We start from the raw sequence: 18,637 nt of genomic DNA, 5'->3' as shown, positions 1-18,637 counted from the left end.
AACCAAATAAGAAAACTAGCATTTTACTAAAGAGGAACGCTGCTTTGTCTTCAGTGTCATATGGAAAAGTGCTTATTGAAGCTTGGGTGACATGGTCATGTTTCTGCAGAAAAAATGTGTCCAAGGCACTCTTGCCATACAAAAAGTAAAAAGCCTTTATTATGTATTGGCTGATGCATAGCATACTCGTGTTAAAAATGTTTTAAAGACAGAAAACTAGCATGCTGCAATGCAAAACTGTCTCTCAACTAGTTACCAGACCGTTCCTTGTAACTTCCAGCAACAGAATAAGAGCAAAACATGATTTTTCCAAACAGTTCCTCTGGGAGATGGAGTACAGCACTACTGCATGCAATACAATGTGTGACTTCTACAATAGGTTTGTCAGCAATGGCCACATCTGCAAGTCAGCCTGGATAAGAGGGAAGATGTTAAGCGTGGAGCTGTTTTGACTTTGACCGAATGATTCACAAAGGACAAGACTGCTGTGGTTTGATACAGTGTCTGTACAAAATATCACTGCTCAGTTTAGACATACAGTATGAGCAGCGATTATCTGTCAGCTGACAAGGGTTTGGGTTGTAACGCTTCACAGCAGATAACCAAGCGACTAGAGATTGGTTTCAAGGCTTCGGGTTACGTGTCTCTCTAAGTGGCACTTTGACAGGGGGACATATTGCTGGGACCGAACCTTGAGACCTTGTGGTTATGGAGCAATATCTCTCTAACTGCAAGGTTATACTAGTGTCACTGCAATATGACTAGTGTTTAAAGGAAAATTACACTTGTACACTGTTAGATATCATCAATTTGTGATGTTCACTGCAATCCAGGAGTGATTTTGTGATAAAATGTTGTAATATACTTTTTTACTTTCCCTCAACCTGCCTCATCTATCTCTGATTCTGCTTGTGATTTCCTACATTTCCCAGAATGCCTTCCGACAACTTCCAGACAACAGGCGTGAACGTGTTGCATTCAGTGTATGTAGGTGGAGAGAGATGAGAGTTTTTCCACTTGAGAAAAAGCAAGTTACACTCCTTGCTCAAGTCTTGTAGCTGCATTGCATTCTGGTCTATTGAGGCTACTGCCAGTGGAGAAACTGGTCTGTCTCCTCTTCTACGATGGATTTCTCACTGTATGATTGTTGAACGTCTCTTGGTGTAAAATGGCGGCTCTAGAAGGAAGCCCTTGCTCTTTGATTCTGAGGGACTGACACCAAAATTTTATGTTCACTGTTGATGTCAATTAAAAATACACCATGGAGCAACAAAATGGGCCCAGAAATGTAAGGTACATCACCAAAAGCTGTTTTCTATGGGGAATTGTACCTTTAAATCTTGTGATTTGAATCTTGTGATTGGCTCAGAGGGCAGCAGGACTTTGGGTCTCATCTGAGCAGACTGAGTACCTTTCAGGAATCACGTACTGTAGTTATCTGTGTCAGGCGGCTTTCTGCTGAGACAGGGAAAATACTGCAGTGACTCACCGGCTTGAGCAAGAATCTGCCACTGTACTTACCAGAGAGGGAGAGAGAGAGAGAGGGAGAGAGAGAGAGGGGGGAGAGAGAGAGGAGAGAGAGAGATTTCAGTGGATTCAGTAAGCTACTTCAGTGGCTTCGGTAAGCTCCTCGCTAATTTAAGTGATCCATGCAAAGCTATACACAAAAAACTACTGGCTCCTGAAGAAAGGTGCAAGCATGTAGATCCAGACACAGACTGAAGCACACACACATACACACACAGACACACACACACACACACATACAGGAACACACCAGGATCCCCCTGTTGTCACATTTAATTTACCCTGAACCTCCCGGAGCGAGAGCAGACTGAAGGTGTCATAACACCCAATCACAAGAGGCAGATGCATTTCGGCTACTGTGAGCCTTTTTGGTAAAACACCGTTTACCTCCGGCGATCCTTGGACTTAAGAGTGGAAACAAATACCCGGCGAGTCATGAAAACCCTCTGGAACGTCGTCATGGCGAGGAGCCTTGAGTTTTAGTCTTTGGAAGCTAATGGAAAAGTTGAGGCGGTGCAGGTTGGAGGGAAAAACTCATCACATGTTCTGTCAAACACGTTCTGACTCCGCGTCCTCAGCAGCACAGAGCCTGGAGGAGATAACAGCAGGCCGAGTGATTGTAATTAGACATAGTTTCAGAGGCTTTCTGGGGTCGCATATTAAAGGCTGCCAAAGTAGCATTATTCATCATTACATAACACATAATAGGGAAGGCTGGGAGAATATTTACTGCAGGTGTGAGACAAAAGAGCACATGCTGCCTTAGGGGGCTATTTTTGGCACGCAGGACTTTAATGGTAGCCTATATAGAAAGGAGACAGTACAACATGACAGGATACCATACCATACTTCACTCTACTCTATACTTATTTTTATTTCATTTATTTAACCTTTATTTTACCAGGAAGTCCCCCTGAGAACCGGTTTTTCTTGATCAAGGGAGACCTGGCCAAGAGGCAGCATTATATAATAATATAATCATAAACTTTACTTGTATAGTACCTTTCTTAACAGTATTACAAAGTGCCTCACAAAATACAGCAGCAAAACAGAATAAAATAAACACCAAAAAAGGATCAGAGAATATAATAAAACAAGTAAAATATAAGGAAAAGATATAAAAGAGGACATAAAATCAACAGTAAAACCAAATCACACATCGCTTTGACAAACCTAATGATTATTTTCATTATCGATTAATCTATCAATATTTTTTTTTGGTTAATGGATGGAACCCTATCTGAGAAGAGTTTTGTTGTTAGATATCATATAACTGTATAAATAATAGTGAAATTAAACTATTGCACATTTTTCCTGCGACCCAGTGGAATTCCCTCAAGGATCCCTGAGAGTCCCCGGACCCCACTTTGGGAACCACTGCCATAGCATCCCATGCTGTACCATTTACTGTCCCGAGGAAATTTCTTTCTACAATGAATTCAAATAGATTCAGAGTGAGTGTGTGTCTGCCTGTGTGTGTGTGTGTGTGTGTGTGTGTGCGTGTGGTCAACAGTCTCTGAACTCCTCAGTATTAGAGAGATTATTTTAGCATTTCTGAGGAAACAGTAATCTATGGAAAACCAGTCAGGCGGTCAGTGATGTCACTCACTCTGCAGTCACAAGTGTCTCCATTACCAGAAGACGAACGTGACTCCACACCATGCTCCATGGCTTTCACACACACACACACACCCACATCCACACCCACCTGCACACAGACACACACACACACACACACACACACACACACACACAAAACTTCCCAATGTGTCTTCAAAACTTCCCAATGTGACATTATTATCTCTGCCTCCTCCACCCACCCACTCTTTCTCTCGCTCTCTCTCTCTCCAACACACACACACACACACACACACACACACACACACACACACACACACACACATACACACACCCGTCGCCTCTGCTGCCCCTGCCCTGTCTGCCAGCTGTGAGCAGCATACGTGCCGGCTCACACATAGCCTCTCCACAGGCAAACCTTTCTCTCCCACTGAAAATGAATAGAAAACCTGGATGACTGGATTCAACTCTGCCTAAGAGGAGCGGACTGTAACTCTGTAAAACCTGCATTTATAAAGATAGATAGATAGATAGATAGATAGATAGATAGATAGATAGATAGATAGATCTCTTATCAATGCAAAGCAATGAATTTAGACTGAATGCAATACTGTAGACTGGCAGGTTCATAGGTTAATTTAGGTAACTTTAGCTCAGTTGACCTGCGCTGTTGTAACCAAAGCTATTGAAATAAAAAGGTTGGAAGCCACTTCAGTGCAAAGGGTGAAAAATGTATTAACTGCTTACTGGGGGGCGGCTGTGGCTCAGGAGGTAGAGCGGGTCGTCCACTAATCATAAGGTCGGTGGTTCGATCCCCGGCTCCTCCAGTCTGCATGTCGAAGTTTCCTTAGGCAAGATACTGAACCCCAAATTGCTCCCGATGGTTGCGCCAGCACCCTGCGTGGTAGCTTGCCACCATCGGTGTGTGAAAGCGCTATATAAATGCAGTCCATTTACCATTTACAATAAAGAGCAATAAAGTGACAGAACACAGTGACAGTTCCACGCTACATGCAAGATAAGCAACGCGTTTCAGCCTCAGTGCGCTTCTAGGATGTTGCCTTTAGCAAACAAGTGCGCTAGTGCTTTCTAAGTGCTCAGGTGGAGTCAGTTTTTGGCCCAATATTTGACCCTGAGACAATCTACACAAACAAAAGGGGCGTTATGTAATCTATGACCTTTATCAATCTCTATCGACATAAACAAAAAGCGTTTTAACAATAGAGAGAAGTAAGCTAGCTGATCAGAGCAGAGATCCAACAGAAATGTCCAGTGAAGAGGCGATGGATCACCATGCAGAATACTGTAGCAATAATACTGCTTTGCCATTTGTTGGTTTGGCTTGAGAACGAGGCTTTTTAGCCTTCATAGCTCGCAGCACCGTCCTCCATTGTTGAGCAGCTGAAAATGCGATTGCTCCAAAACAGAGTACAGGCCAGAGAGTGAGGTTTGAGAGTTGGAAATCCCAGCACCTGGGGCGTCCTGGGGCCAGTTGCACCAGCTGGACGTACACCCGGTCGTAAGACTAGGCTGGACGTAAAATGCGCCTTAAGCCTCACGTAGAATTAATACCTGTTGCACCATCTAGGCGTAGTGCTACATCTGAGACTAAATCTTACGCCTAGTCAAAGGTAGGTGTAAAGTGAAAAGTCTTGACTAGTTTCCAAGATGACAATAAAAAAGTTGATACAATGGCACTTCTAATATACAGGTTACACGATCAGCAGGCTTTCAGGCGTGAAAGAGTAATGAGGGACCGCACCAATCCTCTGGATATATATGGAGATAGAGAACTTATTGAGAGATTTTGTTTCAGCAGGGCTGAATTGTTTGAATTAATTGACGAGTTATCACTGCAGTTGCAACATGTAACGGATGGGAACGGAGCGCTGTCCCAGGCGGCTCGGTGGTCTCAGGCACATACCATGTAAATGGGTTTGAATCTGGCCCAGGACCTTTGCTACACGTCATCTCCCTATCTGTCTCTCTCCACTTTGCCAATAAAGGTGAAAATACCACAATAATCTTAAAAAAACCCAAGAAATCCCAGCACCTGGTGAAGTAGTCGTTGAGTCATCGCTACTGATCTTTCCTATCAACTCTCAAATATATTATGGTCATTTTGTGCTATGGGGCAGTAAGAATCTCACTTATGTCTGATTGTCTGGATGTCTGGTTTGGTGTCCCAGCAGTTTTCTAAGTGATGCTACAAGACTTTCATTCCACTGGTTCTGGCGTTCTGCCAAAGTGACGTGAAAGTAAGTAGACTTGAACTTGAACTTTGACGCAGCGCTGACGTGGGACGGCACTCAACACCGCCTCTGATGCATTCAAAACAACAGCTTCACCCAGTTCCAAGTGGGGTGAAGGGGAGTGAACAAACACACACACACACACACACACACACAGAGCTGAGAACCCATGACCTTAACCCTAGATTACGACACACGGTAGCTCAAACCGGCTTACTGTGACACAGAGCTCACAGCACTTAAATAACAGTATTCCTGAAATAATAAAGGCTGCAGGAAAGAATGACTGAAGTGAAAAAATGTCTTTATTAGAATTAGAAGTACAGTATTTCCTTCTTAAAATGTACATCTAATTTGTGTAGATCAAGTAGGCCTACTGCAAAGTTACAGATAAAAATCCATATTTTTAAAAGGAATTCATGCTATTCGAATGATCTGGGACACCTCACTAAATTTGGGAACATGCACTGCCAAAACTAGAAACCTAAACACCAAAATAAATCCTCAGATGAGATTTGAGACCGTGATCTGTGACGTCAGCAAGGGAGAATTTCTGGAGCGGACAGAAAAAGTTTACGGACTCCCACAGTGTTTGCTTGGGCTTTTTACACTCAAAAGAACATTATTTCCCACTAATACTAACAGCGCTCAACTGAAAAATATCTGGATATATAAACCTCTGACAGAATGTGTGCCATTCATTTAATTTGTGAATATGAATTTCTGTCTCAAAAACCAAAACTCCCAGCCTGAGAAAATTTCTGGAACTTTCCTACTGAAAATGAATAAGGAGGCTGATCTTACCAAAGGCGGGGACTCGAGTCACATGACTTAGACTCAAGTCAGACTCAAGTCATATTATTATTTATAGTTATAATACGATCTGACTGTAGCGTAGTGTTTCCCGTTCTGAAACAAGATAGCAATGTGTACAAATAATTCACTGATCTTAAGATTTAAAAGAATTAGTACAAACAGACTTAATGTTTTATGGAAAAGACGGATTGATTTGCAACTTCAGAGACTTCACAACTAAAACGACACTGGTTCCACTCTGGATCTCCACTGTTTCTCTAGCGCCTCCCAGTGGTTTAGGGCGGACGGTGCGTATATTCCTGATCTTATTTTCTTCTACACAGCTTTCAATACTGGTTTGTGTTTCTGGATCCGTACAGGAGAGCCAACAAGCTGTCGACATCTGATCCATTTTTATTTAAAGACCAAGCATCAGATCAGCCTGATACATGAGCTTAAACCTGGTAACAATTAGGAGGATGTAGTCATCTATGTTTTAGTCATGAGGAAACTATTTTCTCTAAAATGTAAGTATATAGTGTTTTGCTGTTCAGAGTGCTTACTGTTTTATGTCTGCTGTCAGAGTGTGTTCAGGACCCAGGAAGCTAACGATCAGGTCCAAGGATGCCTGCAGCGCACGCGCGCACACACACACACACACACACACACAAACACACACACACAACACACATTTTCACACACTGGTGAGTTTATCGGTAAGCATTTTCTGTCTGCGAGTCTGGAAAATAATTGAAGGATCACAGTGGAATTAGATCATGAGACTTTGTGCTATCCTGGTGGTTAACACACACACACACACACCACACACACACACACACACACACACACACACACTTTTGAGTGTGTGTGCAATGGAAATAACAGCACCGTAATGGAAATGAGCCATGTGACTTTGGGTTATCTTGATAGTTATAATGTGTGTTGGTATCACACACACACACACACACTTGAGTGTATACACCTTAAAACACATGTACACCACAAACACACCTACACATAAACACACACTACTCGCATACCAGAACACTCGCAAAAATACTCAAGCACACTCAAGAACACACACGTAACTAACATCTAACCTATAAATAAACATTTTCCTCACCAAGTCCCCTGCACTGACCTGAGACTTTACACTGCAGTATTTCTATTTTTATTAGATACGAACCGAGGTTAACCGAGGTGACGGCGAGGCTGGAGGCCTTTGGCGGGGCAGACGGTGATGTCACAGGTCAGAGTGTCGCCTCCCGGTCCTGAACCTGAACAACATGTCGTCACAGCTCCAACGCCTGTTTCTGCCTTGAACTGACAGCATCACAAACATTCATCATGTCATACAGTGTAGGAGTTTAACATGATCCCAATGAAGGAAAAAAAAGGCATGCAAAGAGGTCTAATACATGTACATTTACATTTTAAAGGGACTTTATTATCAGAATTTAAATTAAAGTTGTTACATTTTCAAAAATCCATCCATCCATCCTTGGTCCTGATTGGCTCCCCTCACTAAGCAATTACTAAAATCCATCCAATCAGGCCAGGTGATGACACACAGGGAGATGAGGGGTAAGTGAAGGGTTTCATTCCAAAATACTATATAGCAATTTTGAGGGAAAGTCTGCTGCCTGAAATTCATGTCTAATATAAAAAAAATACTGATGATTCCTACTATCGAAAATGTTTGGATTTGTCAGTTTTCAGTTGTTTAACATTAGAGTAGATGTCACTGTTTTCAAATCGTGGATATCAAATCCCATCCTTTTTCCAGACCTTTAATGTCTTGACTGGATTTGATGATTTTGGTCAGCGTTCAATGTGAAATGTTTGTTACAAAATGACTGCAAGTTTACAGCTACATGAAATATAAATTTGTATTGGAATAGCACATTTTTCTATGCATTCCCACAACATTTTTCCCACAACATTCCCAAAGTTTTTGTGCAGTTCCCAAACTTTTCAAGACTAAGAAATGATCAAATCCACCTTCCATGTTATTTCTAGACTTTCAAGACCTGTAGAATTGAAGGTCATGTTTATAATGTCTTCAAAGATAAATAAAAATCTGCACATACTCTGTTGCCATTCTGTAAAATGTAATCACAATCTGGCGTGTAATACAACTGTAGCCTATTTGCTTTCATGACATTTTAATGCAATCCCAAATACCAAAACTAAGGCAGCTTTCGGTTGCAGAGCATTAAGTGTCACAGTCAAATCATTACTCGCTGAGAGAAATTTCTGGTATTTACTGTAATATAACTCCAATATCAACTGTCTCAGCACAGATATCCGGACTGGAGCTGGTTATTCCTCAGAAAAGGGATGACAGGAATCTTTGGCCTCTGTTTACAAAACTCACCACGTCATGGTTACTTAAGGAAAACATGTCTAGGCAACCCTCGATCGTGCCTCCTTCACAACTGAATACTCATTTACGTTACGGTACGCCAGCAGTCCATTTATTCCTATGGGAGACAATTTGAATGGAGCGACAACGCAACGCCCCCTTCTGGACAAACCTGCACACTTGCACTGGAGAGACAGGAGCGTTTCAACGTCACATTCCTGAAGTGAAACTAAAAGTAACTCAGAGCGACAGCACTGCTGCAGTTAGAAGAGTCTCTCTCTTTCTCTCTCTTTCTCTCGAAAATAAACCTAAGTTAATCAGGCCTTTCTCAACAATACAGCAGAGTCTTAGACGAACACAGGTGAGTACAGCAGATAATATTTACTGTTTAAACAGAGAGCAGTGACACATAATTGAGCTGTATCCAGATGGGATGTTTCCCTGTTTTCATTTTGCACTGATACTTGACAAATGACGTTTTCAGCGAAGTGCATTAACTACATAACTCAAAATGACTTTTGATAATATTCCAATAATCTAACTTTGATATTTTTTCATATGAATATTCAAGAATTATGTGTTACAGTATTGTTATTTCACACTTTCACTTTTGGTCTCAGTGTCTAGATATGTCTGCTGCCAGCTGTCTCCTATCTGAAGAGCAGTTTCTGTGCTCCATCTGTCTGGATGTGTTCACTGATCCAGTCTCCACACCATGTGGACACAACTTCTGCAAAAACTGTATCACACAGCACTGGGATGTTAGTGTCCAGTGCCAGTGTCCCATGTGTAAAAAGGTTTTGAAGAGAAGACCTAAGCTGCATGTCAATACTTTCATATCTGAGATGGCTGCTCAGTTCAGAAAGTCAGCTCAGATGAAAGCCAGCAGCTGCCCAGACCAACGATGTGCCAAACCAGGAGAAGTTCCCTGTGACGTCTGCACTGGGACCAAACTGAAGGCCTTGAAGTCCTGCCTGGTGTGTCTGGCCTCCTACTGTGAGACTCACCTGGAGCCTCATCACATAATCAAAAGCATGAAAAAACACAACCTGGTCGATCCTGTGGAGAACCTGGAAGACAAGATGTGTAAAGAGCATGATAAACCACTGGAGCTGTTCTGCAAGACTGACCAGATGTGTGTGTGTCTGCTCTGCACTGTTCTAGACCACAAGTCACATGATATTGTTCCTCTGAACGAAGAATATAAAGGAAAAATTGCTGAGCTGGGGAAGACAGAGGCTGAAATTCAGCAGAAGATCCAGGAGAGACAACTGAAGATTCAGGAGATCAAACACTCAGTAGAGCTCAGCAAGGAAGATGCAGACAGAGAGATAGCAGACAGTGTGCGGGTCTTCACTGCTCTGATGCAGTCTGTGGAGAGAGGCCAGGCTGAGCTCATCGAGACGATCGAAGAGAAGCAGAAAACAACAGAGAAACAGGCTGAAGGCTTCATCAAAGAGTTGGAACAGGAAATCTCTGAGCTGATGAAGAGAACCACTGAGGTGGAGCAGCTCTCACGCACTGAAGACCACCTCCACCTCCTCCAAAGCTTCCCATCCCTGAACACTCCTCCACACACCAAGGACTGGACAGAGGTCAGTGTCCATCGCTCATCATATGAGGGGACTGTGAGGAGAGCTGTGGCTCAGCTGGAGGAGACTCTCAGGAAAGAGATGGAGAAGCTGTCTGTTGATCCTGAGCTGAAGAGGGTCCAGCAGTATGCAGTGGATGTGACTCTGGATCCTGATACAGCACATCCTGAACTCATCCTGTCTGATGATGGGAAACAAGTAAAAGATGGTGATGTAAAGAAGAATCTCCCAGACAACCCAGAGAGATTTTCTTATTGTGCCTGTGTCTTAGGAAAGCAGAGCTTCTCTTCAGGAAGGTTTTACTATGAGGTTCAGGTTAAAGGGAAGACTGAGTGGGATTTAGGAGTGGCCAGAGGGTCGATCAACAGGAAGGGAAAAATCACACTGAGCCCCAAGAATGGCTACTGGACTATATGGTTGAGGAATGGAAATGAGTACGAAGCTTCTTCTGGCCCTGGTGTCCTCCTCTCTCTGAAATCGAAGCCTCAGAAGGTGGGGGTGTTTGTGGATTATGAGGAGGGTCTGGTCTCCTTTTATGACGTAGATGCTGCAGCTCTTATCTACTCCTTTACTGGCTGCACCTTCACTGAGAAACTCTACCCATACTTCTGTCCCTTTCTTAATAATGGTGGTAAAAACTCCACCCCTCTGATCATCTCTCCTGTCAATCACACAGATTAGACTAATCATTTGTTTTTCTCAGATAGGATTCATTGTCATTTAAGATAACAAATTTCCACATATGTTGTTTTTCCAGTTAACTGTTATAGCCATTCTAATGTTGATTTTTTTTTTTTATAAAACAGAAAAAACACTTCACAGACTTGTGTTAAGCACATTTGAAGATTAATTTGTTTTTTTAATGGAGCTCTCCACTGAGAGAAGAATCAGACAAACTCCCTGTCGATGAAGAAAGCCCAGTAACTACTAATGTCTCTTGTCTCTTTACCTTTCTTCTTCTTCACAAAATGATTTAGTTTTATCACGGAAAAAAAAAAAAGTGTTAGTTAAAGTTAAAGAAACGTTAAACTCCAGATTCTGGTTAATATGGTGAATTCAGTATTTTTCTTTATATCCTGTTTTTCTTTTATGTATGGTATTACTACTTGTTGCAGCAAACACAGGGATCATAAAAACTTCATTGAATCTAATCACTATTGCAGGAGTGTGAAAACTACCAATTTTCCAGTTTCATTGTAACATGTCCAGGTGATGAACTAAAAAGGTGATTACTGTCATAGCAGTGTACATATACTGAGCATTTTAATTCTACACAATTACTAATGAGCATTTTATTGAAAAATAATGATTTCTGCAATCTACTATATGTTTCTCACATTAAAGGAATTTACTGAAATAAATAAAAGCCAATAGAAAGAGCTTGTGTGGTTACATGACTGTTATTTTCCTGCATAGGCTACTTAAATAATTTAATGTTTGACTGATATCAAAGCTTGAAAAATGTCTTTCCTTTAAAGGTAATCAACACATAGAGAACAGAAATGAACCATATCTATTCCACACTGATTAAACAGACAAGTCATAAGATTAGAAATACAATCAGCTGTTCTCAGTCATTGTTGCCATGAGCTGTGGACCTCCAATATGGCCGCCAGAGGGCAGCATCCATCAGCTGAAAGCCCTCTATAGAATATGAAAACCTGATCCTCACAGAAATGTCCTCTGTCAGCAGTCTGCTGTTCAGAGAGCAGTTCCTCTGTTCTTTCTGTCTGGATGTGCTCAACAATTCACACAACTTGAGTAAAACCTGAATCACACACACTGGGAGAGGAGGATCACACTCTGAATGTACAACAAATCAGAGAAGCAACAACACACACATTCATGGACACACACACTCTTACACACACTGTAATGATTAAGATGTAATGAAGATAGAGTTGCTGTCTCTTTCTGTCTGGCCAGGTGTGTGTTGCTGTATGAACAGCTGCACAGGAAGAGTGACAACAACACAGCAGACTGATACTGTGATGAAAACTGGGAAATTCTCTTTTCCTTTCCACCGTCCAGGGAGGTCAGAGGTGTCAATGTAGTCATGTCCAACACTGACTGAGGAAACAAAACATTACCAGTTTACCTGCAGTAAGAGGCGGAGCAACACTGGAGAGACAGGAGTGTTTCAGCGTCACATTCCTGAAGTCAAATTGAAAAAAAAAAAAAAAAAAAGGAAATACACACTCTCAAAAAGTCAGGTCAGTCAATCAGCTGATGAAGCCTAGAGGCAAAACATTGTCTTTTCTTTTCAGTTTGCTAAGCTGCATATTTTTTATTTGAAACATGTAAAATAAATCAAGATATCTTTTTGAAAGTGCAGATTTTCTTTTTTTAAATTATTTTAATACTATAAAGTGGATTACAGTATAAAACATAATATTCTCCTGTAGAGTGACCATTTTAAATTCTGACAAAATGTCTGATGAAGCCTCCACTCAGCAGGTTTACCTCATTTGAATTAGAGGAGCTGCTGCTGTCGGCCAATCAGAGTCCAGTATTGTGAGGACTTAAGTCTACAAATTCATTCAATAAACACCCTTTTAACTACATTACATTTATTTGTAAAACATCATGAACAGCATTCGTTTTATCCTGAACCACAGTTTATTTGAAGACAAAGTATGACAATTGATTAATATGGGATCTTTAAGTATTAAACGATCGTATCCTGGGCAATTTACAATGAATGCAACAGTAGCTTCAATTCCTAGATCACCAACTTTTTTATGAATTGTGTTTGGTGTAAATGGAGGAGGAAGGAGAGGATTGTATAATGATGATGTAACCAGGTATCAATAAAATCCTAAAGTTGAAATACTGGAAAATGTATCCACAAGGTCTGGGATTACTACACTCTTACATTAAAGTTATAGCATCCTGGTTTGATTGATAAAAGATAATAATACATATGAAATTTCTAGATTATTACCTTTGGACAGTGGAGGACTCTTACATGACACCAGACACAAATAAGTTTGTTTCAAACTTTAAATTTGAATGTTTGTCTCTTATGAAACCAAACACGCATTTACATTCATATCATGAAACCTGGAGTACAGTATTTCACCATTCTCAAAAATCATTTAAGTTTAAACAAAAACTCGGCTGTTAAAAAAAAATGATAATAATAATAAAAAAAGAACCCAGAAAACAAATCCTATCTAGCTGCAGCGTTACTTATAGTTGTGCACAACCACCTAGTTAATAAGAATTATGAGCTCAGTTTTGTTTGTCTTTCTTTTCTTGGGGAAGTGTCCAAAAAAAAAAAAAAAAAAATCAAATCAAATAGTTTCATGATGGTGCCTTTAACCCTGAAGTCTTTTAATCCATGTAAGGGGCGATCTTACTTGAAGAGAAGAATAGATGACTGGAAAAGTTAGTTAAATCCCACTTGGTCGATGTCTGCAGAGCGGTCCAATCGGCAGTGGAGAAGATGGCGGCCCCTTCTCGCCCGTCTCCCGCGCTGACACAGTCACACAAGCAGGATCACTATTTCAGAAGTAAGATTTTAGAAACAATATTCCGACAGATACTCCACGGCAGTACTAGTATTGAAGCACTTGCATTACTCCTTGACTCCCTGTCTCTCAAGAGTAAAGACCAAGCTAGGAATCTTGGTGTTATTATGGATGCTGATCACAATTTTAACAAACACATCAATACCATTACAAGATCTGCCTTTTATCATCTTAAGAATATAACCAAAGTATGGGGTCTTATGTCAAAACCTGATTTAGAAAAGCTGATACACGCTTTCATTACCAGCAGGTTAGACTACTGCAATGGTCTTCTCTCCGGTCTCCCCAAAAAAACTCTGGGGCGGTTACAGCTCATCCAGAATGCTGCTGCCAGAGTTCTGACTAAGACTAAGAAAACAGAACACATTACACCAGTTCTTAGGTCACTGCATTGGCTTCCAGTGTGCCATAGAATTGATTTTAAAATCCTGCTGCTTGTCTATAAAGCACTAAATGGCTTAGCTCCAAAATACATTTCTGACCTGCTCCTATAGGATATGAGCCACCCAGACCTCTGAGGTCATCTGGGACCGGTCTGTTAGTTGTTCCCAGGGTGAAAACTAAATAAAGTGAAGCTGCTTTTAGAAATTATGCTCCCAATTACTGGAATAAACTTCCAGAAGCACTGAGATGTGCTCCCACTGTCAGCTGTTTTCAAAGTCGGCTCAAAACGTTCCTTTGCTCTGTGGCCTTCTGCTAAATCATCTGTATGTAGATGTAACAGGTGTTATCTTTATTTATTTCTTTTATTTATGTTTTACCTATTTTATACAAAATTATTCATCAATTGGCCTCACAAACAGGATCCCAACAGGAGTCTAGAGGAACTCTGGTGAGTAGTTTCTCTGCTCTGATGGGATCCTCAAACCTGTATTAAGAATTGAAGGATTTCTTGAAGTTTATATTTGTAATTGTTTAGATGATCTGTGTATTGGTCTAAAGGAACATTTACAAGTCCTATAGGGGCTGTTGGGCCTGCCTACAGGGTGGGGTAAGACCACTGGAAAGACTCTAGGCTCCTTCGAAGAATCCTTCAAGATCTCATCTAAATTGATTTCCTTTTGAGAGGAAAAATTGAGGGAGTCACTCTCAGAGAAGCTCCAGTGTTTCCGGGAGGTCTTTTAGGTGGTGATTATCTTTGAATATCCTCAGGGGTAAGGCACACTTAATTTGATACTGGCTGACCAGAGGTGTCACCAGTGTGAGAGTCACTGCTCAATATCTTTCTTTCTTTCTTTTCTAATGTCATTTTAAATAGTTGTGAAGGGTGTATGTATTTTTTCTGTTTTATGTGAAGCACATTGTATTTTCTTTGTGTATGAAATGTGCTATATAAATAAAGTTTGCCTAAAGTTTGTTTTACTTTCTTATACAGAGCTCAAACACAATGTTCTCTTTCTCTCTTCAGGAGTTTTCACAGTGCAATACACATGTGCCATCCATCCACACAACATGGCATTACCGTAAAGCACTTTGACTGCCCAAAAATTGTATAGCCCTTGCCTTGTGTGTATTTGGATCAAAATGCAAAGGAAAATGCAAGATGACATTAATTACTACAGTGTGATTTCATTATGTGGGTTACATCGACATGTAAAATAACCCGTTTATGTATGTGAAAAAGCTATATTGGTTGTGGTGGCGTTGGCTCACAGAACATCTAATGTGGTGCACATTTAAACACAGGATCCAGGAAGCCGTTCCAACCATTTATTGTAATCAAGGTGGACTGAAATGGGTAACAGTTGGATGGTGGTTGGTGGATGATTTTTTCTATACAAAGAAATATTAAAAGAAAATATTACAAAAATCATGGTATCAAACAAATAATAATAAATTAGGTAAATTAGGTTATCGTTTTAACTTACATCATTAATGCATCCACAATCTGGCATTCCACCCTTTTCTCCTTAATTAACAGGATTAAACTCAGGAATCTATCATAATAAATACAAACAATCTGTTAACTTTCAAAAATACATGCCAACCAAATAACATGTTATAAAGTTGAAAAGTCCTTATATAACTCACATCAGTTCTCTCTTTGTTCTGCCTGGAATGGTTTGGAGGGAAAAGAGGAGAGTCACCGCCCTGAAGGGTGGAGTTATATAATCTTGGGGGAGTGGTCTAGTCAGGAGTGGCAGTCTAGGTGATGATGCAGGTGGGGTGGAGACTTGTGATTTAACAGTATGATTTGTTTTGGGGAAAATATAAATCCATATGAACAGCTGCAGAGGAAGAGTGACAACAATACAGCAGACTGATACTGTGATGACAACTACGAAATTCTCTTTTCCTTTCCACCGTTCAGGGAGGTCAGAGGTGTCAATGTAGTCATGTCCAACACTGACTGAGGAAACAAAACATTACCAGTTTACCTGCAGTAAGAGGCGGAGCAACACTGGAAAGACAGGAATTTTTCAGCGTCACTTTCCTGAAGTGAAACTAAAAGTAACTCAGAGCGACAGCACTGCTGCAGTAAGAAGAGTCTCTCTCTTTCTCTCAAAAGAAAAATAAACCTAAGTTCATCAGGCCTTTCTCAACAATACAGCAGAGTCTTAGACGAACACAGGTGAGTACAGCAGAAAATATTTACTGTTTAAACAGAGCAGTGACACATAATTGAGCTGTATCCAGATGGGATGTTTCCCTGTTTTCATTTTGCACTGATACTTGTCAAATGACGTTTTCAGGGAAGTGCAATATAACTACATAACTCAAAATGACTTTTGATAATATTCCAATAATCTAACTTTGATATTTTCTACTAGGAATATTCAAGAATTATGTGTTACAGTATTGTTATTTCACACTTTCACTTTTGGTCTCAGTGTCTAGATATGTCTGCTGCCAGCTGTCTCCTATCTGAAGAGCAGTTTCTGTGCTCCATCTGTCTGGATGTGTTCACTGATCCAGTCGCCATACCATGTGGACACAACTTCTGCAAAAAATGTATCACACAGCACTGGGATGTTAGTGCCCAGTGCCAGTGTCCCATGTGTAAAGAGGTTTTCGACAGAAGACCTAAACTGCGGGTCAATACTTTAATATCTGAGATGGCTGCTCAGTTGAGAAAGTCAGCTCAGATGAAAGCCAGCAGCTGCCCAGACCAACGATGTGCCAAACCAGGAGAAGTTCCCTGTGATGTCTGCACTGGGACCAAACTGAAGGCCCTGAAGTCCTGCCTGGTGTGTCTGGTCTCCTACTGTGAGACTCACCTGGAGCCTCATCAGCGAATCAAAAGCCTGAAAAAACACAAGCTGATCGATCCTGTGGAGAACCTGGAAGGCAGGATGTGTAAAGAGCATGATAAACCACTGGAGCTGTTCTGCAAGACTGACCAGATGTGTGTGTGTCTGCTCTGCACTGTTTTAGACCACAAGTCAGAGGCTGAAATTCAGCACATGATCCAGGAGAGACAACTGAAGATTCAGGAGATCAAAAACTCAGTAGAGCTCAGCAAGGGAGATGCAGAGAGAGAGATAGCAGACAGTGTGCGGGTCTTCACTGCTCTGATGCAGTCTGTGGAGAGAGGCCAGGCTGAGCTCATTGAGATGATCGAAGAGAAGCAGAAAACAACAGAGAAACAGGCTGAAGGCTTCATCAAAGAGTTGGAAGAGGAAATCTCTGGGCTGATGAAGAGAACCACTGAGGTGAAGCAGCTCTCACGCACTGAAGACCACCTCCACCTCCTCCAAAGCTTCCCATCCCTGAACACTCCTCCACACACCAAGGACTGGACAGAGGTCAGTGTCCATCGCTCATCATATGAGGGGACTGTGAGGAGAGCTGTGGCTCAGCTGGAGGAGACACTCAAGAAAGAGATGGACAAGCTGCTTGATGTTGAGCTGAAGAGGGTCCAGCAGTATGCAGTGGATGTGACTCTGGATCCTGATACAGCACAAGCTTATCTCATCCTGTCTGGTGATGGGAAGCGAGTAAATCATGGTAATGTAAAGAAGAATCTCCCAGAAAACCCAGAGAGATTTTCTTCTTGTAGCTGTGTCTTAGGAGAGCAGAGCTTCTCTTCAGGAAGATTTTACTATGAGGTTCAGGTTAAAGGGAAGACTGCCTGGGATTTAGGAGTGGCCAGAGGGTCGATCAACAGGAAGGGACACATCACACTAGGCCCCGAGGATGGCTACCGGACTATATGGTTGAGGAATGGAAAGTACAAAGCTCTTGCCGGCCCTTGCCTTCTACTGGCCCTCCCGTACTCCTCTCTCTGAAAACGAAGCCTCAGAAGGTGGGGGTGTTTGTGGATTATGAGGAGGGTCTGGTCTCCTTTTATGACGTAGATGCTGCTGCTCTTATCTACTCCTATACTGGCTGCACCTTCACTGAGAAACTCTTCCCATACTTCTGTCCCTGTAAGAATGATGGTGGTAAAAACTCCGCCCTTCTGATCATCTCTCCTGTCAATCACACAGATTAGACTAATCATTTGTTTTTCTCAGATAGGATTCATTGTCATTTAAGATAACAAATTTAGACATACGTTGTTGTTTTTTCAGGTAACTGTTATAGCCATTCGAATGTTGAATTTTCTTTTATAAAACAACAGAAAAAACACTTCACAGACTTGTCTTAAGCACATTTGAAGATGAATTTGTTCTTTCAATGGAGCTCTCCACTGAGAGAAGAATCAGACAAACTCCCTGTCGGTGAAAAAAGCCCAGTAACTATTAATGTATCTTGTCTCTTTACCTTTCTTCTTCTTTGCAAAAATGATTTAGTTTTATCATGAAAAAAAAGTTAAAGAAACGTTAAACTCCAGATTCTGATTAATATGGTAAATTCAGTATTTTTCTTTATATCCTGTTTTTCTTGTATGTATGGTATTACTACTTGTTGCAGCAAACACAGGGATCATAAAAACTTCATTAAATCTAATCACTATTGCAGGAGTGTGAAAACTACCAATTTTCCAGTTTCATTGTAACATGTCCAGGAGATGAACTAAAAAGGTGATTACTGTCATAGCAGTGTACATAT

The 18,637-nt window shown here is 41.1% G+C and overlaps 2 protein-coding genes across 3 annotated transcripts; both read left to right on the top strand.

Annotated features, from left to right (window-relative positions):
• Positions 1-1,318: 1,318 nt before the first annotated feature.
• Positions 1,319-11,474, top strand: LOC139658808 (E3 ubiquitin-protein ligase TRIM39-like). Of its 2 annotated transcripts, none has more exons than XM_071536978.1 (2): positions 1,319-1,327; positions 9,138-11,474. In XM_071536978.1, exon 2 carries the CDS (start codon positions 9,147-9,149, stop codon positions 10,788-10,790), a length of 1,644 nt encoding a protein of 547 aa, XP_071393079.1. In that variant the 5' UTR covers positions 1,319-1,327; positions 9,138-9,146; the 3' UTR covers positions 10,791-11,474. The 2 variants fall into 2 exon arrangements, with proteins under 2 accessions (XP_071393079.1, XP_071393078.1); XM_071536977.1 differs by lacking the exon at positions 1,319-1,327 and adding an exon at positions 8,823-8,878.
• Positions 11,475-16,482: 5,008 nt separating this feature from the next.
• LOC139658831 (E3 ubiquitin-protein ligase TRIM47-like) lies at positions 16,483-17,871 on the top strand. Its single transcript, XM_071537010.1, has one exon. It carries the CDS (start codon positions 16,483-16,485, stop codon positions 17,869-17,871), a length of 1,389 nt encoding a protein of 462 aa, XP_071393111.1.
• The last annotated feature ends 766 nt before the right edge of the window (positions 17,872-18,637 follow it).

Source organism: Centroberyx affinis, unplaced genomic scaffold, assembly GCF_046629955.1.
Source record: "Centroberyx affinis isolate AG114_WGS23_722 - 3 ecotype Tasmania unplaced genomic scaffold, CSIRO-AGI_Caff_v1 ptg002974l_1, whole genome shotgun sequence".
NCBI lineage: Eukaryota > Metazoa > Chordata > Actinopteri > Beryciformes > Berycidae > Centroberyx > Centroberyx affinis.
This window is presented reverse-complemented; position numbering and strand designations above follow the sequence as displayed.